This window comes from Corvus moneduloides, chromosome 3 (assembly GCF_009650955.1).
Source record: "Corvus moneduloides isolate bCorMon1 chromosome 3, bCorMon1.pri, whole genome shotgun sequence".
Classification (NCBI taxonomy): Eukaryota; Metazoa; Chordata; class Aves; order Passeriformes; family Corvidae; genus Corvus; species Corvus moneduloides.
This window is the reverse complement of record NC_045478.1, coordinates 825,158-849,180: the sequence shown is the minus strand read 5'-3', so window position 1 is coordinate 849,180 and position 24,023 is coordinate 825,158. Positions and strand designations below refer to the sequence as shown.

At 49.7% G+C, this 24,023-nt stretch overlaps 1 protein-coding gene across 1 annotated transcript; it reads right to left on the bottom strand.

Annotated features, from left to right (window-relative positions):
* Window positions 1-6,026: 6,026 nt before the first annotated feature.
* LOC116441387 (interferon-induced very large GTPase 1-like) lies at window positions 6,027-23,575 on the bottom strand. The gene is made up of 2 exons (XM_032103221.1): window positions 23,520-23,575; window positions 6,027-13,674 (listed from the first exon to the last, which is right to left on the bottom strand). The coding sequence occupies exon 2, from the start codon at window positions 13,670-13,672 to the stop codon at window positions 6,380-6,382; it is 7,293 nt and encodes a 2,430-aa protein (XP_031959112.1). The 5' UTR covers window positions 13,673-13,674; window positions 23,520-23,575; the 3' UTR covers window positions 6,027-6,379.
* Between the last annotated feature and the right edge of the window lie 448 nt (window positions 23,576-24,023).

Genomic DNA, 24,023 nt, shown 5'->3' with positions numbered 1-24,023 from the left:
TATATCTGCTGGCACTTTTTTACTCCCTTTTTTCCTTGAACCCAACTTACTGGTTCTTTGTCCCATCTTCCCAGGATTTTATCTATTCATCCCTGGCCCCTGTTTTCTGCTCTAACCCACCCCTCTGACAGCTTAAACACCACCCTCCCCTCACAGCACAGAAGACCTTTCCTCTTTAATAAAATAATAATATAATATAATCCACCTCCCTCCAGATAATAAAGTCAAACTTTAAATCAACCATCTATATTATGTATACTTTCATTCATTCATATTCACTCACTTTTATTTCTTTAATATGTCTCGCTCATTCTCACTCACAACAAGTCAACACAATAATAAGGTATCTTGATTTTCAAATCACTTGTTAATATTCACCCACAGGTATTATTTTGCAAATAAAATGGTAAAATCTCAAATGTTGTTAGCCAACCCCAGATTCTCTCTCTCCCACACTTCCCATCTAGAGTAATTTTTCTAGCCTATGTGTTCCAACCCTCAATCCAGCAACATTTCTGGAATCGGGGACCCTCACTTTCGTCCCCTGTTTCCTAGGGGATTGTGCTAGGAAAACCTTTTTCTGCTCTCTTTTCCTAGGGGTCCAACCCCTCCCTGAGACCCAGTCCCAGTTACCCCGGGGGGGATCTCCCACTCCTTTTATCTTTTGCTTTGTCTCCTCGCTGGCCGTTTTTCTCGCGAAAAGATGGTACCGCAGCTCTCAGAGACTCCACACTCACTTCGCAGGTCTGGGGTAACCAGCCCAAGTCTCATTCACACACCAGTCAACCTCTGTATCCTCCCCCCTGAAAATACTTACAATCCTTTTTTTTCTTGTCCAGGTCTTCGTGCACGAAAATTGTGGAGCTAGCTGCCATGGTTTCTTAGGGGGCCTCTTTTTCCCTTTCTTTTGCTTTATTTGTCCCTTTCTTGTCCACGGGGTGTCAACCTGCAACCACCGATTCACACCAGAAGAAACAGAGCGGGCCGCTGAACTCAGCGGGGCGTGCCTCTCCTACTCGGGATCTCCCAGGGTCTTGGAGGCGAGGTGTTAATCCCGGATGAGTCCCCAGATGTGAAAAACAAGGTTCAGTCTCCTGTTAGGATTTAAAAGTTCAATAAAGGACAAGAGGGGACAAAGACAATAAAGCAAAAGTCACAGCACTGGGTGCTTTGGCGCTCAGCCAAGAACACCCCTGTTATTGCGGAGACACCCTTTACATACCTGTCCTATTGCATCAGCATAATGCATATTCATAATCAATTATGCATGTTCAAACTTTTACCAAAACTAGTTTACATGTTCCAGGAGCTGTTTAGCATGGCGCCTCCTTGGGTCCACCTTTTTAGAGCACACACATCTCTTGGCTGTGGCTTTAGTCAGTTTTTATTATCACCTCCAGGGGGGGCTTTGGTCCATGGTTTCCGCAGACGGTAGTTGCTGAGAGTTGGCATGTCAGTAGCAGGGGTCTTCAACACACGGTGGTTGGATGTTATCCAACCAACCAGACAGTTCAATTACCACAAGCATGACTATATTAGCTATTTTACTATTATGTCTAAGTTTAGTTAATGACAGAAATAAAGGCATAAGTTATTGTTATAAAACTACATCTTTAAAACAGAGCTACTTTATACATATAGCGTCCATTTTAATGTTTGTAGAAAGCCAATATTATAATGTGTATCTATCACACTACCACTGGCTCCCTTGGCACCTGCCACTCCCACTGGTTTCCCTGGATGTTGTTGTGGTTTGGGGCTTCCTGCCCTCTCTGCTGTCCCTGCAGACAGTGAAGCTGCTCCTGGAGCAGAGACCCTGAAAGGAGCAGAGCCTCTGCTGCCACACGCCCTCCCCCAGTGCCACCCCGCTGTCCTCTGCCTGTCTGCCCCACGCAGAGCTCCAGTCACCCCCAGCTGGGGCTGCCCTGAACACAAAGGAGGCACAGAGTAGCACGGTCCAAATCAACTCCTTTATTAGCAGAGCCTGCAGGGGATGAGGCTGAAGCAGCCCTTCAGCAGCTCTCCAGGAGGGCTTGGCCCTCGCATTGCCAGCGGCATTGCAGCACCTGCACAGCCAAACTGCCCACACGTCCCTGGGGCAGTGCCAGATGGTGCCACCTTCTCCAGGGCACAGCTTCGGTGCCACCAGCCTGCCTGGACAGCACCAGCACTGCCCCGAGGGCCGCTGCGGAAGGTGCTGGCAGATGGGATTCTCCACATGGGGCATTCCAAAGGCTTTTGCTCAGCAGCGAGGCCAAGGGCAGGAGCAGCTCCTGCCAGGGCTGAGGGCTGAAGGGAAGGGTAGCAGCTCCAGGCAGCTGAGCAGGAGCGGCTGCCCTGGACAGAGACGGAGCACCTCCGAGCCAGGGAGTGGAAGCACTGCCTGAGCCATGGGGCTGTCATGTCCCTGCTTTCCTGAGCCCAGAGACACAACAGCTCCTGCTGGGAGAACGGCCTCAGCTGATGCAGGAGGCTGCAATGAGGGAGGCAAGGATGATGCCCAAAAGCCAAGCAGCCCAGCTTGCAGCCAGCGTGGAGCTGCCCTCAGGCCTCACAGCCCTTTCTCCAGGAAGGACACCTCCTTGCTGCAGGAAAACTGCCTTTGGGGCAGTCCCTTCCTGTCTCACAGCAGCGGATCCAAGGGGGGCTTTGAGCGCTGCCTTGCCCTTGCCCTGGCCTGCCGACTTCGGGTGGGGGAAGCCATGCAGACAATCAATGTGATTGGTAGAACAAACTTCGTTTATTAGCAATACAGAGGCACTTACATAGTATTGAGTACAAGCTTATCAGTTCTTGATTGGTTTAAGCTTACAAAAGCGCATTCTTACTTCTACATAATTGGGTTAGATAAAAGACTACATTTGGCAAGCTTTATGTTTTGTCTTGAGAGATCAAAAACCTTCCTCCCTTCTCATGGTCAGTAGATCTTTTCAGCACAGGACTGTACCTCCTTAAAACTCCCTTTTTGTTTCTCAGGCCTGTTTCTCACGCAGGCATTCCTCATGGAGGCTTTTTCTCATGCAGGCCTTTGCTTGAAGGCCTTTGCTTTGTACAGTTCTGTTATTGATTTGGTTTTATCAATAATCCATGTCCCTGATCCTCTAACCATTTTGCAACAATTCCCCTTTTTTCTTTTTGTAAAGGCAATATTTGATTGGCTACAGATGTAGTAACTTTGTATATCATATTTTGCAAGCATTGGCATAGGCAAGGTAAGCACACTATTATTAATAATATTACTAGTCTTACAGTAATCAAATGCTGCACAAGTGAAACTAGCCATGGTCTTAAACTTAGTGACTTTAACCATCTTTCTAAGCTGAGACGGTCTTCTTTCTGTAATTGTGTGGTTAATTAATGTAACTCACTTATCTGCTTGTAAATTAGGACAGAGTGGTCAGAAAGATTCATACAGCACATACCTTAGAACTCTTCACAGCCGTGGCTGTGAGCTAGTAGTAGAAAATTAATTGCTACTTAATTTTGTAATATTGTATGTCTAACACTAGTAACATCTACGCTTAACTCATCGAGCATTTGCAAAGTTATGTTTAACTTATCCCTCTCCCAGCAAGCAAGTTTATGCAGAATAGCGTGAGCCCTGGCTGCTGAAGCACAAGTAAAAAATATAGATGCTAGCCAAATTCACTGCCTTTACTCGATCTAAATGGGTGGACAGCTGATTGAAAATGTCCACTAATGCTCTTGTCTCAAGACAGTCAAAAAACAATTTTTCACTCTACTTCTGTGTTTGGTGTTATACCCAAAAATTTATGTAACTCTCCTTTTTAGTTTTGCCTTTGGAGAGGGTTCCCCGACACCCACCACAAGTCACTAGCAACCACCCAGGGCAGCTGTTACATTCGCCCCAGGGTCTCGCCATTTCTCCTGCTATGGAGAGCGGTGGATCTGGCAAGTCCTCAGCTCCCTCACTCAGCCACGTCTGCAGCCTGTCCCAAGGCTTCTCGGGACGGAGGTCCCAGAGTTCCAGCTGTTGAAGTAGTGGCGTCACTTTCCTCAGGAGCTGATGCTGACTGTGCCTTCTCGCTTCGGGGTCTTGTATGCGTTGCACGGCACCACTTGCTGGGCACCCCTCTGGTCAGTGCTGTGGCGATGACTTGTCCCTGTTGTTGCAGGACATTCTGCAGTGTTGCAGTAAAGGCAGTTGTTTGAGATGACTGTTCTGAACGGGCAGCACGTACGAGCATCTCGTCTACACCTGCTCCTTGGGGCAGCATAGCAAGAATTGTCTTAGCTTGCCTATTAGCATTTTCAAAGTCAAGTATTTGGAACATTTGCTCTTGGAGCTCTTCAGAGAGCTCAGTTGCATCCTTTAAGGCTGCTGACAACAAGGCTTTGTGGGCAAAAGTCTGTAACAACTGATGAATTACTACAGGCATGGTCAGCTGTGTTACTGTGGCCCCCATAAGCTCCGCTGCCAGTTAGCATGTCAGCTTGGAATGCATACAGTGGGTCTTGTGTGTCACTTTGATGTTTGCTAGCTTCTTCTTGTGCTAGCTGTTTCCACATTCGTTCCCAGAGCAGGAACTGTGAAGGGGTTAATAACAACTGTGCGATGCTCATGCAATCATTCAGACACAGAACATCTGCTGTAAAGATAGACTGCAGAATGCTTCATGTAAATAAGTCAGCAAGCTTTTTGATTACTTCTTGCATCATTTCTTGGTGCTTCTCCCCCTCCCGAGGCTGACCCCCGGCAGCCCCGGCCGGCTCCGGCTCTGCAGGCGATGAAACCACAGAAGCTGCTTTGCATCCAGACGTTCCGCTGTTCGGCGGGGGGGGTTGCTCTCTGCCGCTTTCAGCTGGGCTTTAGGACCGCTCCGTTGCTCTGCCGCTTTCGGTCAGACACCAGGACTGCCTGTGTCTCCTTGGCCCGCCTGCGCCCCACCCCCTGGATCGGGCGGCTCTGCTTCTGCATTTGCGGCCATTTCTCTCTCAGACGCCGGAAGGGTAACTTCCTGCCCTGCTGAGTTCAGCAGCTCCTGCAGTGAGCAGACGGGTGCTGCTGTGCTTTTAATCGGTTTTCTCGCGGCCAGCCCCAAGGACCGTGCTGCCCCGGACTCGGCCCCGGTCTCTGGCCGCCGCTCCGTAAGGCCCCCGTCTGTTCCTTTCCTGGAGCTGCCACACCCAGTGCTGCCACTCTCTAAAGCCTCTATGGCAGCTGTGGCCACTGCCCTCTCTGTTTTCATCTCTGTGAGAGTGCCAGTTACTGCTCTCCAGATTAACCCAAGAGCTTTTGCTTCTTTAGCTTTCATTTTAAACCATCTTGGATCAGCTAGTTCCTTACAAAGGTTTACTTCTTTAACTCCCCGCTTTTCTAAAAAGCGTAAAAATAAATCAAGGGTCACCTCTGTTTCCATATTTGCGTCCTACCGCATCTGTGTCTTACCGCAATCCCTGTCGACAGGATTTGTGCAGCCTTTTCCCAGGTTTGCCCTAGTCAGCCGATACGGCGGACCCCTGTGTCAGGTCAGTCCAGGCACGGATCAGACGCTTGCCTGCAGCTGCTGATCTTCTGCCCTCCGATTGCTGCTTATCGGTGCCACATCGGTCCCCCACCTTAGTCAAGAAAACGAAGTCCCAGTCCCTGTTCGGGTGCCAAATGCTGACTTCGGGTGGGGGAAGCCATGCAGACAATCAATGTGATTGGTAGAGCAAGCTTCGTTTATTAGCAATACAGAGGCACTTATATAGTATTGAGTACAAGCTTATCAGTTCTTGATTGGTTTAAGCTTACAAAAGCGCATTCTTACTTCTACATAATTGGGTTCGATAAAAGACTACATTTGGCAAGCTTTATGTTTTGTCTTGAGAGATCAAAAACCTTCCTCCCTTCTCATGGTCAGTAGATCTTTTCAGCACAGGACTGTTCCTCTTTAAAACTCCCTTTTTGTTTCTCAGGCCTGTTTCTCACGCAGGCATTCCTCATGGAGGCTTTTTCTCATGCAGGCCTTTGCTTGAAGGCCTTTGCTTTGTACAGTTCTGTTATTGATTTGGTTTTATCAATAATCCATGTCCCTGATCCTCTAACCATTTTGCAACACTGGCCCTTGGGATCAGGCTTGGCCACAAGGCCGATCGGCCCAGGGAAGGAGTTTGGTTTGACTCTAGGACAATGCAGAGGGAAGTGTTTATGGCAAGGAGGCAAAAGCATTCTGGCTTTATCATGAAGCGAGGGAGTTGCTGAGCGATGGCTGCAGTAACACACCTTATTTCACCAAATTTGGGAGCAATTAGATACCATTGGCTGTGTGTGGCTTGAGAGTGTCATTGTTGTAACTGCATTTTGTGGAGAGCCTGGTACAAAGTTCTTCTAAACTGCAAAGCCGTTGTGGTTCTTCCTTCCCATGGACGTGGCCTAACTCTTGTCCAGCTCGGACAGTGCTTCCTGCTTGGTAACTCTCTGCCACGCCTCAGGGATTTCTCCTTTGCCCTGAAATTTCCCATTGTACAAAGCTTCCAGCTGTGTCCTGAAATGAGACACAAACCATTTCCAGTACGCCTGCATGGATGAATCAGGAAGAATGTTCCATGTGGAGAAACGGGGTCCTGCATCCCGGTATCTCTTGTAGGTTATCCATTCACTGTCACCCACTCTGAATAAGGAGTCACTTGAAACAAGGCTGGAACAAATATCAATGACCAGGTGGTCCGTCTCATTCCACTTGGTTCCCACCAAAGCTCGTGGGCGATGGAAGACCAGCTGATGGTCTCCATCGTGATTCCGCATGGTGTTTGTGCAAACAGCCCCACAGAAGGGACACTGCTCCCAGCACCCCGAAAACTGCTCTGCCAGGATGGTGTGAGGCTGCCTTGCAAACGAGCTCATATCGGCATCAGCAAATTCTTTCCTGAGCCTGTCCCTCAGATCATCCAGAGCTTCTGCCATGGCACTGCTCAGGAACTCAATGTCTGTGACCTCCTGGTGCTCAATGCCCTTCAGGTCACTTCTGGGCAAGTTGATCACCTCTGTCAGTTCCCTGCAAAATTCATCCAGCCAAAGAGAGACTTTGTCTTCTCTGTCTTTTCTGTCATTGACAATTTTGGTTGATAAAGAAACAGCTTTCAGGATGTTTCCATAGAGAAGATTAAGGGAGGAATCTAAAAACTTTTCCAGCCTCCTGTTCCCATCTAAACAGTAACTCCTAACTCGTGTCTCAGTGTAACTCTGAAATAACTGGTTTGGGCAATTAAGGTAATCTTTGAAATACTCAAAATTTTCTTGTTCTGCCAGGTATCTCAGGATGGAGACTTCCAGATTGGCTCTGTTGCCCTGGAAATCTGGGAATTTGCCCTGCATGTCCTCAGCAATGGCTTTAGCCGTCCTCTCATAGACCGCCCGGTGAAGAGCTGGTTCAATCTTGTCACAAAGGAAAACAGCAAAAGTTGTGATAGAAGTGGCTCCTTGGCAGGAAATCTGGAAACATTGGAAGAAATTCTCTCTCTTGCTGTTCAGGTACACGACTGGGTCATTTGCCTTTTGGAACGCTTCATGCATGACTTTAAACCTTTCTGCTGCCATTCTGCACAGATACAGAGACAAATCTATGCTGTACTCCCTGTTAAAAGTACATTTTGCATTGCTGGGTACGGAGTTCACACCTTCCTGTACTTCATTGAGTATTTCATGAATAAAATTTCGACTGTAATCCCGTTTCTCCTGTTCCTTCTTATCAATGTTTGCTCTCACACACGCTATGATGCTGTCTGTGATGTGCTGCAAGTTGATCACATCAGCATTGGAAACCCTCCTAGTAATGACACCAAAATGCTTTTTTTTCATGACGTGTTTCTCCATGTCAAAAGAAAATCCTCTGCCTTTGGGAAATGATGTGATCCTGGCATGTAAACCCGGTTCCTTAAAGTGCTCTAGAAGGACATCTTCGATTTCTGCATCGATATCCACCTGTTCCAGGGGAGGAGCAACACAGGAAACTTCGGCAATCCACTTGTTCCAGACAAAAATAAAGTTGTCTCTCAGTTCTCTCTCACTGAGGCTCTTCCCTTTCAGAGTCACAGCCAACTCCTTACTCTTTCTCAGGAGCTCGGCTTCATATTGCACCTTCCTTGCATCCAGTTTACTCTGCTCCTTCTGTAGCTCAATAAGATTCTCACATTTCTTTTTTGTTTCAAGAAGAAGAGCCTCTTTTAGTTCTTTCAGCTTCAGCTCTGTGTTTGGTTTCCACTGGACCAGTGTCTCACAGTCTTTGTCCTCCCTGAAATACTTTTCCACTTCTTTCTCAATGGCATCACTTGTCTCTTGCACCTGCCCTTCAAGGTATTCTCTGGTGACGTTCTGCAAGTCCCCATTCCGAATTTTGTTGTCCAGTCTCATCTGCATGTCTAAGACGTGACTCCTCAGCCTCCAGGTCCACTGACTAAAGGCGCTTTCCAGTTTCCTGTACGCGGCAATCTCCAGGGAATTCTTGAAGCTGAAAACAAAGTTTTCATTCAGCAACGCATTCCAGAGGTCCCCAATACGAACTTTCAGGCTCGAGAGCCTCAAAATGCTGCGCTGCGACTGCTTCTGGGCAGCCTGGAGGATTTTGCTCTTTAGTTGCTGGACGTTCTGGCTGTAGGTGGGGTTGGGTGGTGCCATTGGGGGGTTTCCTTCCCACAGCTGAGCAAAGTAGTGAATGTGGGTGTTCACATCAAAGCCGATGACGTCACTGAAGGAGGAGATGTCACAGAATTCCTGCTGGGCAGCTACCACAGTCATTTTATCCAGCTTTTCCTGCAAACGCCTTTGTCCTTCCATGTTCTGCTCCTTGGCAGTTGCTTCTCCCACGTTTTGGTGGACAAAGAGGCAGCTTGGGGAAAGATTGACTTTCTTCATCCTCAGGAAAGCCTGCACAGCGATCTGGAGAACATCTTGCATTTCTGATGGATTTTCTCCAAAGATATTGATCACAGTCAAGTTGCCAATGCCAATGACAAAGGTGGCCAGCTCGTTGTCATGGTTCAGGGAGTGTTTATTGGCCATCTCCATGGCACGAAGTCCCTCTGTGTCCACCACCAGCACAAAATCAAAGCCCAAGTCTTGCTGCAGCTCCTCGCCCACTGGGATGAGCTGCATAAAGGCTCCGCGGGTGCATCTCCCCGCGCTGACGTTGAACTGCAGACCAAACATGGCATTCAGCAGGGTGGACTTGCCTGTGCTCTGGATGCCGAGCACGGAGAGCACAAACACTCGTTTGTCCCCCAGCCTCTCAATTAAGCTGTCAAAGATTGCTCCCACCCAGCGCAAGGGCAGGTAAGAAGCATCCCCATCCATCAGCTCCACGGGATACCCCGAAACCATCAGATCTGCTGCAATCTCCGGCAGTTTGACAAAACTCTCATTCTTGGAGTTCATTACTTCCAGAGCTTCATAAATCTGCCCCACCTCTCTCAAGACATGCTCCAGGCCAATGGATGAATCGTTGATTTCATCAGAGAGAGCATCCAGCTTATTCATCAATTCAGTGTTCTCACTGTTTTTTTCCTGGTTTTTCTTTGCTGTCCGTATTTCAGACCATAACTCGTGATAGTCTCTCCTCAGTTCTTCAAGGCGACCACAGGACAGCTCATCCATAAAGACCTTCATCCAGTGCAGGAAGTATTTCTTGGTATCTGCTGGCTGGGCCTGGAGAAAGCCAAGGAATGATTTCATCAGCGGGTTAAGGGGGAAAGCTTGTTCAAGTTGCTTTCTTCTTAGTTCTGCCTTCTCAATTTCAATTTGGCTGCGATGATGCTCAATGCTCTTGTTTCCTTTCTCCTGTAAGCGAGTGAGCTCTTTGTCCTTTTTGCACCACTGGTACCACAGTTTTCCTTGAAGGGGCAGGAGCTGGGATTTGATCTCAGACAGCTTCTCTTTCTTCAGAAGCTCCACCAGCTTCTTTGCCTTTGCTTTGGCTGTCAAACATGCAGGTTGATCTGCATCCACTACGAATCTGTGCTGGCGCGCTTTGTCCAGACAGGCCTCCAGGCTGAAACGTGGATGAGACCTTTCCAGGAGATTCTGGATTGTTTCAGTCAGCTGGACGGCCAGTTCTGCTTCGTTTCTGTTCTGGATCCCTATTTTTATGTTTTTGCTGGCTTGTCCAGCTGCAACATTCTCTTTTTCCGTGAGAAGACAAACCAAAGGCCTTTGTGACTGCCACAGGCCCTGCAAAAGCTTTTTCCCCCTGTTGTCCATGTGCTCTGAATCGGATACGAGAGCCACGTTGACAGCAGATATCTCCTGCAGGAACTGCAGCTGTGCTCCGTGATCCCTGGCATCTCCATGCAGGTTACAGAAAGCCACGCAGCACTCAAAGGTGTCATCAGGGCTTCCACGGGGGCAGTACCAGGTGATCTCCACCACCCCTTCCATCAGCAAACGCTCTCTGGTGCTGCCTCTGCAGTGGCGGTGGAAGAAAGTGTCGTGTTTGCGTTTGCTCAGCAGAGCGTTCAGGAGCTGAGACTTGGAAGAGGAGGCCGAGCTGCCAATGCGGATGAAGGACACAATGGGTGTCTGTGCCTGAAAGATGAGTTTGTTGTTGTAACTCTTTGTTCTGGCCTGCTTTCCTGACTTGTCTGTCTCTTTCCAGCTCCTTTGGATTTGGCTGAGGGCGTAGAGCGGGAACTCGATCTGTGAAGTGCACGGGTTGGGCACCAGCAGAGGCAGCGCCAGTTGGCAGAACGCCAGCTTGGTTGCAAGGGTCTCTCTCAGGAAGTCATCAGCACAATGGAAAATGGCCATCTGCAGGTCCATGGGGTGCACACGGCTGTCCCTGCTTCCAGGTTCAGGGACTGCTTCCTTCAAATCATCAAGAAAGTTTTCAAAGGAATCTGAAGGTTCGTCCTCTTGCTCTGTCATTTGTGGCACGGGTGCAAGTCCTGTATTGTTCTTATTCCAGCAAGTCAGGTACCTGACCTGGTAATCCACTGTGAGCAGCTTTTGCAAGAAGTAAAATGGCAGTTCCTTGTCCTTGCTGGGCTGGCTGTCCTGCAGAGATGTCTTGCAGATGGTGCGGAAATTTCCCATCCCCATTTTTCTTGGATAGTGACTTTCGAGTCCAAGGCGCTTGAGCAACTGGAGGAATTCCTGGTTTGCAATGGCTTCATTTGCTTGGGATTCGCTGCCGTCTGACTTGAACTGGGACTGACTGGGGAGCTCAGGTGTTGGAAAAGTGTCTTCCATGTCTCTGAGTATGTTCTGCATCCTCTGTTCATCCCATTTCCCATTCAAACACCCTCTGATCAAGGAATGCAAGTCCTGTTCCAGCCTCTCCCAGTCTTTGCCTCCACTGTGCTTTTGGAGGAGATTCTTGATCCGTGTGGACCACAAGCCTTGCATGTGATCTTCCATGAAAACTAAACGCTCCCTCTTCTGCTCAGGGGACAGCTCTTGACTTTCGGGTGTCACACTCAGACCCGTCAGCAGAAGGGAGGCCTCAGCTCTGTCGGCATCTTGCTCCTTCAGGTTCACGTACTCCTCATGTGCCGCTTCCATTTCCTTGGCCATGTACTGAATTTCTGGGTGTCCAAGGAGGTGTGGGAAAGTGCTGCTTTCCACGTCGTACCCTGTGCTGGTCGCAATCAAGAGCACCAACAGTTCCATGTCCTTCTCAGCCCGTTCCTGGAGAGACTGGAGCAAGGAATAAATGGCGAGGCTGGTGGTCAGGGTGGCTTCTATCTTTGCTTCATGAACAGCAGAAGCAGAGCTTCCTGGTGCATAGGTGACAGCATGGATGTGCTCCCTCATTTGCTGCAGTGTTTTGATGAGCTCTTCCAGCTCAGAGACTTTGGGAGGTCTGGGAAGCTGCTGCTCAGTCTGGAAGATCCACTGCATAATGAAGGAAGCCTCAGGGAAGTCCTTGACAGAGTAGATATGAGGATCCAGGAGGCTCCTCAACATTACCTTGATCGAGGTGGTGTTTTCTGGAGGTGACTCCTGGCAACTGCGCACGGTGTTCACCAGGAAGTCCTGCAGGCCTTTGTCCGACAGGCACACATTGATCCACACACTGGGGTTCTTGGTTTTTGCATGCAGACCCTCTTTTAGCTCCATCAGCATGAGCAGCTTCCTTTCATCCACCGTCACCTCCCAGCTCTTCACAGTGGCCATGAAATCTCTGGCCTCTTGCACTGCACTGTCCAGTTCCTCTCCAAAAGTGGTGCCGATGCTCTGATTTGTCAGCGCTTTGTACGCAGCCCTGAGGGCTCTGCTCATCTGACTGACGGACTTAAAATCCCTGCTGTGATTGCACCGGATAACATCCCACACTGGGATCAGCTCAAAGCCGCGGTCGATAACGCACCACGTTGTGTTATCAGACACGAGCCCCGTTTTCCACTGAGGAAGAGAAGCTGTGTCTGGTGGGCCCCCTGTGTTGACCATGCAGAGCTGAATCGCTGTGTGGGAACTCTCTCTGGCTTCTCCCTGGACAGAAGCTTGTAAGGTGGATTTGCAAGTATCCAGGGCCCCCGCAGCACTGGCCACGAAGTTGCCGAAGCTCTTCCTGACAAGGCTGTTCAGAGCTTCAGAGGTTTGTTGCTTCATCTCTTCCTGCTGCTCGGCTCGGAATCCTTCTGTAGACGCCTTCCACCAGAATATCCCCCCAAAGTGGAGGGGACCCTGGTTTATGTGGGACCCAAACCTGTTGAAGAACATCTCACACCTACTCACCATGGGGGCCGTGTCTTCTTGAGTGAAGCTCAAAAGCTGCTCCATGTCTTGCAGTTCCTGCAGAGCCGCATCCGAGAGGCGAAGCTGATGCCTTTGGAAGTAGCAGGAGGCCACAGGGATGTACTGGTACATGGTGGTACAAAAGTAGCTCTGCTCAGAGTGGGACTGGTGGATGTTCTGTGACTGTGAGGAGCTGCTGTGATCTACACTTCCTTGCAGAAGAACCCTCCAGAAGACGGCTTTGGCAGAAACGCTGATGCTGAACCCCAGCTGCTCCATGGACTTGGTGAAATTGGATTCTGCCGCAGAGGAGGAGAACTCCTTCCTCTCAAGCAGCGATCCTTGCTCCGGACCAGAGAGCTGGAATCCCTCAGGAACCCTGAGGAGCTGCTCTCGCTTTGCCAGCACATCTTCAGGTCTGCTGGTTCTGTAGATGCCCTGCAGGGCCAGTCCCCCTGACGCGCGGCTCAGCACCTCCGTGTCGGGGATGTGCTCCGTCCTGCCTGCTGACAACTCCTGCTGCTCCAGCTGCTTGTGGATGCTCTCCAGCGTATCCGCCAAGGGCTTCTTTGGCGATGGCCAGAACTCTTTTGGAATTTCCATGGCTTTCCACAGAGTCTCTGCTTTCTCCCTCAGAGCATCCTGGCTGTGGCTGCGGCTCTTGAGCATTTCTGTCAGATCATTTAGGGCTTGTTCGGCCACTTCTTGTCTCTGCTTTGTCTTCTCCAAGTGCTCCTTCTGCACCTCTTCAGTGGTTGTTTTGTCATCTTTTATTTTCAGGAGTTTCTGGAGTGCCTTTTTCTCCCAGGGGTGCCGTGCTGCACACTCCAGCTTGAGGTAGTCTTTATATTCCAGATGTTGCAGGGCTTCTCTACACTCGATTCCCAGATTCTGCAACACCTTGGGCACCCAGTATCCAGCATCCAGTCCTTCCTTCTGAAATGCCTTTGCCAGCTGTGCCTTGGCATCCCCCTCTTGCGTGTCCTCCTGCGAAGCCATGGCTGTGGAGGAAGAAAAGAGACTGTCCCTAAGCTGTGTTGTCAGAGGCCCCAGCCTCCTGGCAGAGGCTCTGCAGCAGCTGCGGCCCTGGGGATTGCTCCCACCCGGCTGCTGGAGCCCAGCCTGCGATGGCACAAGAGCCAGGGTCTCCTTCCCAGCACACTGGATGTGCCTGTTGCTTTCCTGTTTGCAGGATCAACCCTGAAGCTGAGTGTGTATCCCACAGACAACACAGACGCACACACACACAGACACACACACACACAGAAACGCACACAGACACACACACAGACACACACACACAGTCACACACACAGAGTCACTCAGCCACACACCCTGCCCTAGGCAAGATGCTGCCTTCACCATCACCCCCATCCTCCCAGCAGGACTCCTCAATTCACAAGTGCAGACAGCCGGGGGCATTCCTGGCTCCCTCGAGCACTGGCACAGCCCCTCTGCCCATCCAACAGCCCTGCCTGCATCCTGCACCCTCTGCCCAGCCCCACGGCTGCCCTGCTCGCTGGCTGGCCCAGCCTGCTGCTCCCAGCACCTGCAGGCAGCGCTCACACACTCCCCCCACGGGCACCCTACGCTCCCCAGACACGCTGTCCCCACACCCGGCACGGCCACACGAGCTCTGACCTGTGCTCCTGCTGCAGCTGCCAGCGCGCAGCCCCTCCCTCGCCCCACACTCGCCTGTTCCCAGGAGCTGCTTCCTGGCACACCCAGGGGCCCAGTGCAGTGCAGGAGAAAAATCCACCTTGCCCCTGCCCACAGCAGTGCCTGGGGCATCCTGGTGGCCCATCAGGACAGACTGGAGACTTTGGGAGCCAACTCAGAGAGGTGCCCTCTGTGATCTGCTGCTTGTTACCACAGAGGGTCTCATCAGGCAAGTGCCCATTGGTGGCCATCTCGGCCACAGCCACCACAGAGCCACCGAGTTTAAAATCTCTGCTGACAGGAGGAAAAGTGCCAGCAAGTTTTCAACCCTGGATATGAGGAGAGCAGACTTCAGGCTGCGCAGGTGTGGAGGGCTGTCCCTGAGTCCACCTTGAGTGATTTCACAAAGAGCTGAATCACGAGAGCTGGAATCACTTGTAGCAGAGAAGCTGCTACACTTGCTGAAATCACCTGCTGTCCAGGGAGGCCTGCCATCGCCCCTGGAAGAGTGGTTCTTTGCAGGATGCTCTCTCTAGGAAGGCCACGGCAAACTGGTACTGACTAGCATTTGACCCCCTATGATACTCAGGGAGCGAGTTACAGAGGCCCCCTGGGAAACAGTTCTGGAAGGTGCTGGGGTCCATCAGTGCTGGTCACTTTTGACTGAAAAACCCCTGAAGGACAAGGCAGTCATAGGTCACAGCCAGCATGGGCTCAGGAGGGGAAAGTCCTGCTCGTCACACTGAATTACCTTTCACAACACTTTCATGACAGATTAACCCATGGAAATGATCAAGGAAATCCAGCTGATGTGAGCTTCTGGTATTGCAATAAATCTTGCAATCCTGCCTCTCCCAGGATCCCTGTATGTCCCTTCTGGAGTACTAAGGCCTGAACAGCAGGTCCTGAGCCAAAGTTGACCTCTAGATGAACCTCCAAACCAAATGTTGTATTTATTGATGCTGTTTGGGTTTTGCCTTTTTTTCCTATGTTCTCTGTATTCTTTGCACATATATTTGTAGCTCTGTAGCCTATTGTATTAGTGGCTAGTTTTCCCAGTAAGTTTCCATGGCCTTTCCCTAGGCAGAAAGACAAAACAAATTCCAGGGCTCCAAGCCTCAGGAGGTACAGGGCCCCGGTGCTATCTTGGTTCTTCCTGGCTACCAAGATTGAGAACAACTCTTCGAGATACATTTCATGGACAGAGCACAGCTAGTGCTGAGGGAGGGACTCCAGAGAAGGGGCTTGACCTGGGGGGGAATTGCATCACTACTTGTCCTCCTAATTGGTGCTTTTTATCAATTATATTAATTTCCTAAAACCTATAAAAATGTACTCATCCCTGTGGGGGTGGGCTTTTGTGGACATCGTTCCATAACTGCCCCTGAAGGCCTTCAAATAAAGATCCACTCTTATATTACCTCCTCACTAAAATTATCTCAAGTTTCATTTCCAGGTTGGGAAAAAGGCAACAGCTATTCTGGCACCCCAGATGGGACAGGGGAACCTGGTACCCTTCCTCTGAATCGGAAACATCCTGCAAGGAATTCTTTCCTGCCAGCAATCTTAAGAATTCTCTGCCATGACCTAGGGTTGAGACCCCCTGGTTTCAAGATCCCTCAGGAGGTAATATAAAGTTAGCTCTTTTCATTGGGTAGTATGTAGTTTGTACTTTTGTGTATTGTGTATGTATTTTGTATCCGTGTAAGGTCATTAATTACAAGCAATCCCAGGAAAAACCCAGCGTGGCAGTGGGGAATTTGTTTTTTGGAGCTGTTTCTCAAAGTTTCTTTGTATCACCACTTTTCCAACCTGCCCCAGATCAGCTGCGGGGAGGCAGGGCGTGCGTGTGTGTGTGTGTTTGCCATCAGCTGAGATTGTTCATTGGTGGAGAAAAGCAAATTACAATGCAAAAGTTTATTTTGTGTTTAACACACACGGGTTTTGAATTGAGAGTTGGCCTGGGACGCCTGGGCATGGAGCAGCCGGGAGGAGCCTGGCCCACTCCATGGCAGGAGGCAGGGTGTTATAAATGAATTTTAGGGATGTGGCTTTCACATTCAATAAAGAATTGATTGGCAGGTAAGAATTGGAGCGTAAGAATTGATTATAATTGTGATAGTCTGTTTAAAGTTATTAGTTGACTTGGTTGTTATAGTTAATTTTAATTGCTTGCTCTTTGATACTAAGTTGAAAGGGTCAATGTTTAATTTTTCGATTGTCAAAAATTAGTTGCTATTATCACCTCACAGGAATGAATGTAGAGCTTTCTAGAAACCGATGAAGTAATATAAGAGATGGGCGTTCAATGCCAAATTAACATAAAGGGATAAAACAAAGAACAGCATTCGATGAATGATGAACAACAGGAAGACCCTAGACAGTGATCCAACAAGAATGAGCCAGTCAAGATACCCAAGACATCAACGAGCCAATCCCAAAGACTTTAGTGGGCGCAGGAATGGGTGGTCTAAGGGCGGGGTTTGGGGTATAAAATGTATCACCCTCAGACTGCGGGTGTGCCTCTGGCCGCATCTGTTCACAGGTATGCACCCAGCACCGCACTTTGCTTTGTGCCAGGCAGACTGCTGCAGTGGTTTCCAGTCGTCTGTACTATTTGGTTATGTACGTTATTGGTTTGGTGTTTAATAAAATTCTTTAGACTATCAAGATTGTGACCTTCATTTCTTACACAGGGGAAGGGCCCCCAATTCCTACAGGTTTAATGGAGTGGCCAAGAAAGGCTGGGCTCACGCCATTGCAAGGGAGGAGGAAGGCGCCCCCACTTCCTATGTTCCATCTGTGGAAAGTTTTTTCCCGGATTTTAGGGCGGGGGCAGCTCCCAGACTCCCAGGAGACGACTCCACCAGCGGGGAGGCCACGCCCCCCTGTGACAGGTGGGGGGACCAGGCGCTCTGAGAGGGGCCAAGGTAGCTCCTGCCATTGCCCTGGTAACGGCCGGGAGATGGGGTGGGGGAGCGGTCTCGGGAAACGGCCCAGAACTTCACTGCACCGCTTCGTCCCTGCTCCAGCATGGGGGGGCCACCGCCACGCAGACGTGGCCTGACTCGCCCACAACCCCTGGGCCCCACCCATGCCGGCCTGGAGGGGGCCGGGAGCATGAAATCTGTGGGTGGAAGTGTCATCCCCCGGGGCGACACCGATTCTGCTGCTGCGGAAGGCAGGGGAAAAACAAGAGTTGAGTCGGTCAGGAAAGCTGATGTCACCTTTGTAAGCCGGAATGGCTATCGCAGTTTTCACAGTAACGAGTTTTGTTTGGAGATACCCAGAAGCCACTGTGAGCAGTGGCACGGGCCCAGCATGGGCAAGATGGGGCGCAGGGCACCCCACGTGCCAAAGGTGTTCCCAGGTGGGTGTGCCCACACCACGCATCCATCCCCGGTCCATGTGGCGGGCAATGAGCGCTCTTTGTCTACGCTGTTAGGCACTCAGAAGGGAAAACGCCAGGTCCAAAGAACAAGAAACCGTTTTTCAGGCTCCCTTAAAACAGGCTATAGTTAAGCAGAGTCCTGTGTTAACAAACACCTTAGAATGGAAACTGAGCCAAGATACTATAAGAGCTATTAGTGCCAGAGGGGCAGGAAAAATGAGACCTTTCTTCTAACCTTTAAAATATGAATTGGAAAAACACTGGTTGATTTATCAGTTTCTCTATTTGCCAAACTCTCCTAAGAAGGATCCATTGGAATTTTGCAAAAGGAGAAGAATAACAGATAGTTTAGGATGGTTTACTTAATTAAATTTTAAAAAGACCTTCTCCTGCATCCCTGTGAATAAGAAAGACCAAGGACTCTTTGCTATTACATGGAAGAATCCTGAAACAGGGATGAGCTGTGGGGATGGGCTTTTGTGGACATCTTTCCATAACTGCCCCGAAGGCCTTCAAATAAAGATCCACTCTTATATTACCTCTTCATTAAAATTATCTCAAGTTTCATTTCCAGGTTGGGAAAAAGGCAACAGTATCCACTCATTAACAAAGTATCATTAGCAATACAATCTATGTAACCGTTCATTAGCAAAACATGTATTTACCTTTCTGTATTTAGAAATAGGACAAGGCCATGAAATCAGACATCTGGCCTTGTTTGGGGCTGTAGGATCAAAGTCAACTCCCTTGGTTCCCCCTTGAGCCCTGATCAGGCTTTGGGAGGAACCCAGAAGGAGAATAAAACCAGATGTTCCTGCACTAGATGTGATGTCAGCTTGTTTTTTCAACACTATAAACACTGGGTGCTCTCACAGCTTAGTCCAAAGCCTTACTGTCTCTGGGTGGAAGCACCGCAGTAATTCCCAGTTACTGGTGTGATAAACAGCTATTATAGCATTGGCTTTCACAGGTAGGAAAATGTAAGAAATATTATCTATCAGAATATGTTAGGAAATACTATGTGCAAGTATGTTAAGAATAACTTTGCTATGCAGGTATTAACTAACATTATAACCGGGGTCAAAGTTACAAGATGCTTATATAGCTTGAGTTATAAGATATCAATATAACCTGAATCATAACTTTCTATACCTTTATAATCTGAATCATAACTTTCTATACGATGTAATAGCTAGTATATGGTTAACTAATCGCTTAATGCTTAAATAAACGGAAACTCACCAGGTGAATAATCTCAAAAATAGACAAGTATAGCTATACTGGGAAGCAGCAGGATGCACTGATGAGAAGCTGGCAAATGTAAAGTCAATTAGCCACAAAATGGAGAATTTAAACCAGTTAGATCCGGAGAGACCTAGAACACCATAACTGCACATGCTCCGAAGACAAAGTTGAAAAATTCAGATGCGAGGAAGACCTTGAGCCTTCATCAAAGAAGACCCCCAAAGATCCTCATGATTACATTACACATACTCCAAAATTGTGGATCAGGGAATGAACTATGTTAATCCCTTATAAGAAAATGCAAATTAGTTCTTAGAAAAATTATGTATATGCATGGTGGTTTATTAATATGTATAATGTTAAATAAAGCATATAAACAGGAAGTTTGTGTAAGTTTGCGTGCCTCTGGCTATGAGCCATGTTGGTTTTGTGTGCTGTAGTTTTTGCTTTAAGTGACCTTTATCCCCTATTGTCCCTCATTAAATTTATAAAACCCCAAAAAGAGGAGTGGGCTTCGTTTCTCACACTGGGAGTGGCTTTCCACTCCCTTGCTCTCACAGGGGCCGATGTGTGGATCTGGATGATGGTAAAGTCTTAGGTTAACTGCTGATGTATCTTTCTTAACCACTACAAGCAGTCTTTGGTAGTAATGATTGGGTGGTATTGGGGATTCGGCTTTTTGGCGTTTTTTTTTCCTCTCGGGGAATTTTCTTCCCATTTGTTGCCCCTGAGATGACAAATGGACAGTACTTAAGAGACAAAAGATGTCTCTTGGAATTACACGGAAATGGTTTTGGGAGGGAGGGGGAAAGAGGTGCAGTTGCAGCAGTCTCTCAGCTGGGGGAGGGACACCTTGCCCAGCTCGGAGGGCAGACGGGTGTGATTTTGGTGCTGGTGTAGGTGATTAGGGACAGGCGTTCGGAAGATATCGCGTTGTGCGGGACAGGTAGAACCCCTCCCCTCTACAGGTAATACGTGAGCAGAAGGAAGTGACGCGGCAAACCCAGGTTATTTAACCCTGTGTAACCCATGAATAAAGGCCATTTGCCGTCCACCACATTGGTGTCTGTGAGCTGATGGTCCGGACGACCTGAGGTGGTCGTCGTGCCATTCCTGAACCAGGTCGCTACGCCTCCGAGAGGCAACATGCTGGACTGCTGCTGCCCACTCCATTCGCTGCTACTGCAGAGTCTTCCTTCACTGCTTCTCCTTACCGTGGAGGAGCCTCTGCTCGCAAGAGCAGCCATTCAGCTGGGACCTTCCAACACCCAACCTTGCTTGGGAGGGACCCTCAAAATCTGCTTGGGTGCCTCAGGGGAAACCCAGGCCCTCCACCTCCTTCCTCTCTCCAGAGGAAGCATCTCCCGGCTGTGCACGGCAGCCCGGCTGCTGCTGCCGTTGCCAGAATATCACACAGGACACATGAGAGCCAGGGGAAAACCCAAAACACTCCCCCCTCCACTTTCTCTCTCTTCCTGGGTCCACCTGGCCCCCAGCTGTTGTCTGCCGCTGCTCTGGGGTTATTGCTACACTTTCGTCGCCATGGATCTGCTTGCCTCTGCTGCAAGGTTACTGCTACAGTCCAGCTTGCCACCTGGAGTGGCACTGAGACCGGCTGCTCCCTGTGAGTTTTGCAAGAGGAGCCATTTCCCCTCTTTCCCCTCTCCCCTGAGCCGCCATTGCCGTGTGGAGAGGCAGCTGAGCTCGCGCCACAGCGCCCCCTGCAGGCGTGGAGGAACCATCGCCCCTGCCCTGCCCAGCCGGGAGCCACCATCGCCCCTGCCGGCCGTGAGCGGAACTGCAGCCATGGCCTGGCACCACCATCGCCCCTGCCGGCCGTGAGCGGAACTGCAGCCATGGCCTGGCGCCACCATCGCCCCTGCCGGCCGTGAGCGGAACTGCAGCCATGGCCTGGCACCACCATCGCCCCTGCTGGCCGTGAGCGGAACTGCAGCCATGGCCTGGCACCACCATCGCCCCTGCCGGCCGTGAGCGGAACTGCAGCCATGGCCTGGCACCACCATCGCCCCTGCCGGCCGTGAGCGGAACTGCAGCCATGGCCTGGCACCACCAGCGCCCCCGCCAGTTGTGGTCATAACTACACCAAAGGGGAAAGAGCTTGACCGGCTGGAAAAGGCTGTTACTGGGTTTCTGGTTTGTTTGTTTTTGCTGCTGTTGTTGTTGGTTTGTCTTGTTATATATATGCTAGTAAGGAATTGTTTCTCCTTTTCCCATATCTTTGCCTGAAAGCCCCGTAGTTTTGAAGTTGTAATGATTTGGAGGGAGGACGTCATCTTTTCCATTCCAGGAAGGTTCCTGCCTTAACTGGCAGACACTTGTCCTTTTAAAGCGGGACAGGTGATTTGCTGAGCTCATCTTTTTTTGATTCTTTGCCGTTTTGCATTACAGTAAACTACACTCATTCCTTAAGTTGGTGTTTGTGTCTTTTGTGCTGACCCTGCCCACTGGCAAAACACCTTTGAACTCAGGCCATTCCATGATACCACGATACTCACCCTAACGAAGCTGGTACCCTCCCTGGACACCTGCCATTAAATCTTTGGAGTTTTTGACACTGTCACAAAGCCTGAGCACTGTACCAGTCTCAGATCAGTTGGATACTGGAGAAATTCACTCCATGCACAAAACCTTCCTGTGCATTCAGCTTTCGGCCCACCAAGGCCACAGCACTCTTACTGATGCCTTAGGTTTTAACTTTTATATTTTTCAAATCACTATATTGCTTAGTGTGCAACTCTGAAGTTTCTTGTAGCCTGCTCTCTCATGCCAGATAGACATAACAAAGTCTCTCCAGGCCTGCTCCCTAAGGACACCCAGACCATCCTAGGCCCAAAAAGTATAAACCAAAGAGCCTCTAAGGGGGGTGTCATAGGTTAGCAAACATAGTCCCGGAAGGGATGTCCTTGCTAAGGGGTGCTTACAGTTTCCTCTGGGAACCGATAGAACCTATCAGCTGGCCAGTTTGAATATGGACAATTCTCTAAGCCACTTAAAGTTGTGACCACCTCTGTGATCCACATTTAAGAATAGGCAAACTCCCCCCCCAAGCTCTCTCTCGTTTCCGGCTCTGGGACAGGTGGCTGCAGGCCCCGTGTGGGGGTCAGCGGGCCCACCCAGGCCCTGCTTGGGCCAGGCCAGGCCGGGCCACGGCCATCTTGGAGTCAATGGACCTGTTCCAGTCATGGAACCCCTCCCACTGCCTTGCCGTGGGCAGCCGGAGCGGCTCGGCTCTCCCCCCTCTCCACTGCGATAAGAAAAATTCAACATTCCAGCTGCAAAGCTGCAAGGCCGAGGTGAGATTAACCCTTTTACTGCTGTGAAGAGCTGAAAACCTGAGGGAAGAGAGAGAGGAGATGCTTAAAGCTGAAATTCTGTTGTGAAGCTATGATATATCAGAGTATCCCGTTGTAATTCCATGAAGATATGGGGGGTGGAGTGTTCAACTCGTAAGCAAAAGCACCTGCGCTGAGATAGGCAGATGCTGACGCAGCTGTAATTTCATGAGAAGTTTGGACAGGGAGAGATGAACCAGATGAGGACTTTTGCTCCAAACGGGAAAGGAGAAAACCTCAGTTCCTAGAGATGCTCCCAGAGATAGTCCTAAAGATGAAGATGATGAAGACCCTTTGCTCCCAGGGAAGGAGAAGGGCCTCTGTTTTTGTTTCTGAACGGCTCAACCTTAAAATTGTACCCCAAAAAACTTCAAGAGTGGACCCTCAAAAGCAGTTGCGGGAAAAGCTGCAAGTCGGGGGAAAGGACTCACACGCAGGCAGAGAGACTCCTCTTCCTGAATGGACTGAACAATATTTGGAAGTGGGCGGCTGTCTCGCTATGATAATGTTTTCATAGCATGAGCAAGAAGAGACTTCTCTTCCTAAATGGACTGAACAAGGTTATTATGGCAGTGGTAAACAGACTGAACATCTCAAGGGTTGTCTTTTTACATTGTCAGTGGGAGAAGGGAGGAAGGTGGGGAGGAGGAGGAGAGTTCTGAAGGTGGTATAATTTTTTTTTCCCTCTTTTAGGTCTGTTAATAAACTTCTTTATATTCTTTCAAGTTTGGTGCCTGCTTTGCATTTCTCCTAATTCTTATCTCACAGCAGATAAACAGTAATGAGTATTTTGGACCAAACCACTACAGGGGGGTAAGCTGAGGGGAATTACATCATTACACTGAAGCTTTAATTGGAGAATTAACCCTGATATGCAAATGAACCAAACCTATGAAAGTGTGAAGAACTCGTGAGCTGTCGTCCATCTTGGGGTCCATCTTGGCAAAAGGCTCTGGCTCCCCAGGGGTACCTTTGAAGGTCTTTCACATAAATACCTACTTTTATTGCCTTACTCCTGTCTAGTCTCTGTTTCTAGGAGGCCTCTTCAGGCATCATTACCAGCACAGGTATCGATCCAAGAGGCTTGGGACTGGGCTCCTGCACCCTTCCAGAGCCTTCAGGGACAGCTTTCCCTCAGGGTCCATGGAGATTTGAGCAATCTGGGCAAGGGCTGTGGGCTCTGATTCCCCTCACTCACCTCACAGCAGATGCTCCCATTGCTCCAAGCCTTCGTTTCCCAAGGGGACACCGGCAGCCGAGGGCCCCAGCTCTGGGGACACAGCACAGCAGCAGTGGCAGGCCTGGGACACGCAGCGGGATGAGGAGAAGAAGATGGGGACCACCTTGAGAACTCAGGAGGAAGAGCACCAGCAAGGAAAGGCTCGAAATCCTAAAGGAGAAGAGCAGAGAGACAGGAGAAGGCAACCCATCAATGTGGAGGTTTAATTCCAGGGAGCCCTGGAGGCCAACCCTTCTCCTCCACTGGGGATTGCCCAGGCAGCAAAGACTCCTCAGGGCCCTTTTGGGGAGCTGACACAAGCAGGGTTTCACCTGGGACCGGCATCCCTGTTCCCCCACCAGAAGGAAGCTGGACATGCTGGAGAGGCAATGCCAGGCACAGACACAAGAGGGGAAGAGAATGGATTGAGAGCAGCCCTGAGGAGAAGGACTTGGGGGTGCTGATGGGTGAGAGGCTGTCCAG

Excerpts from the sequence above, each read along its gene's own strand:
- LOC116441387 (XM_032103221.1), bottom strand. The coding sequence starts at position 13,672 with ATGGCTTCGCAGGAGGACACGCAAGAGGGGGATGCCAAGGCACAGCTG.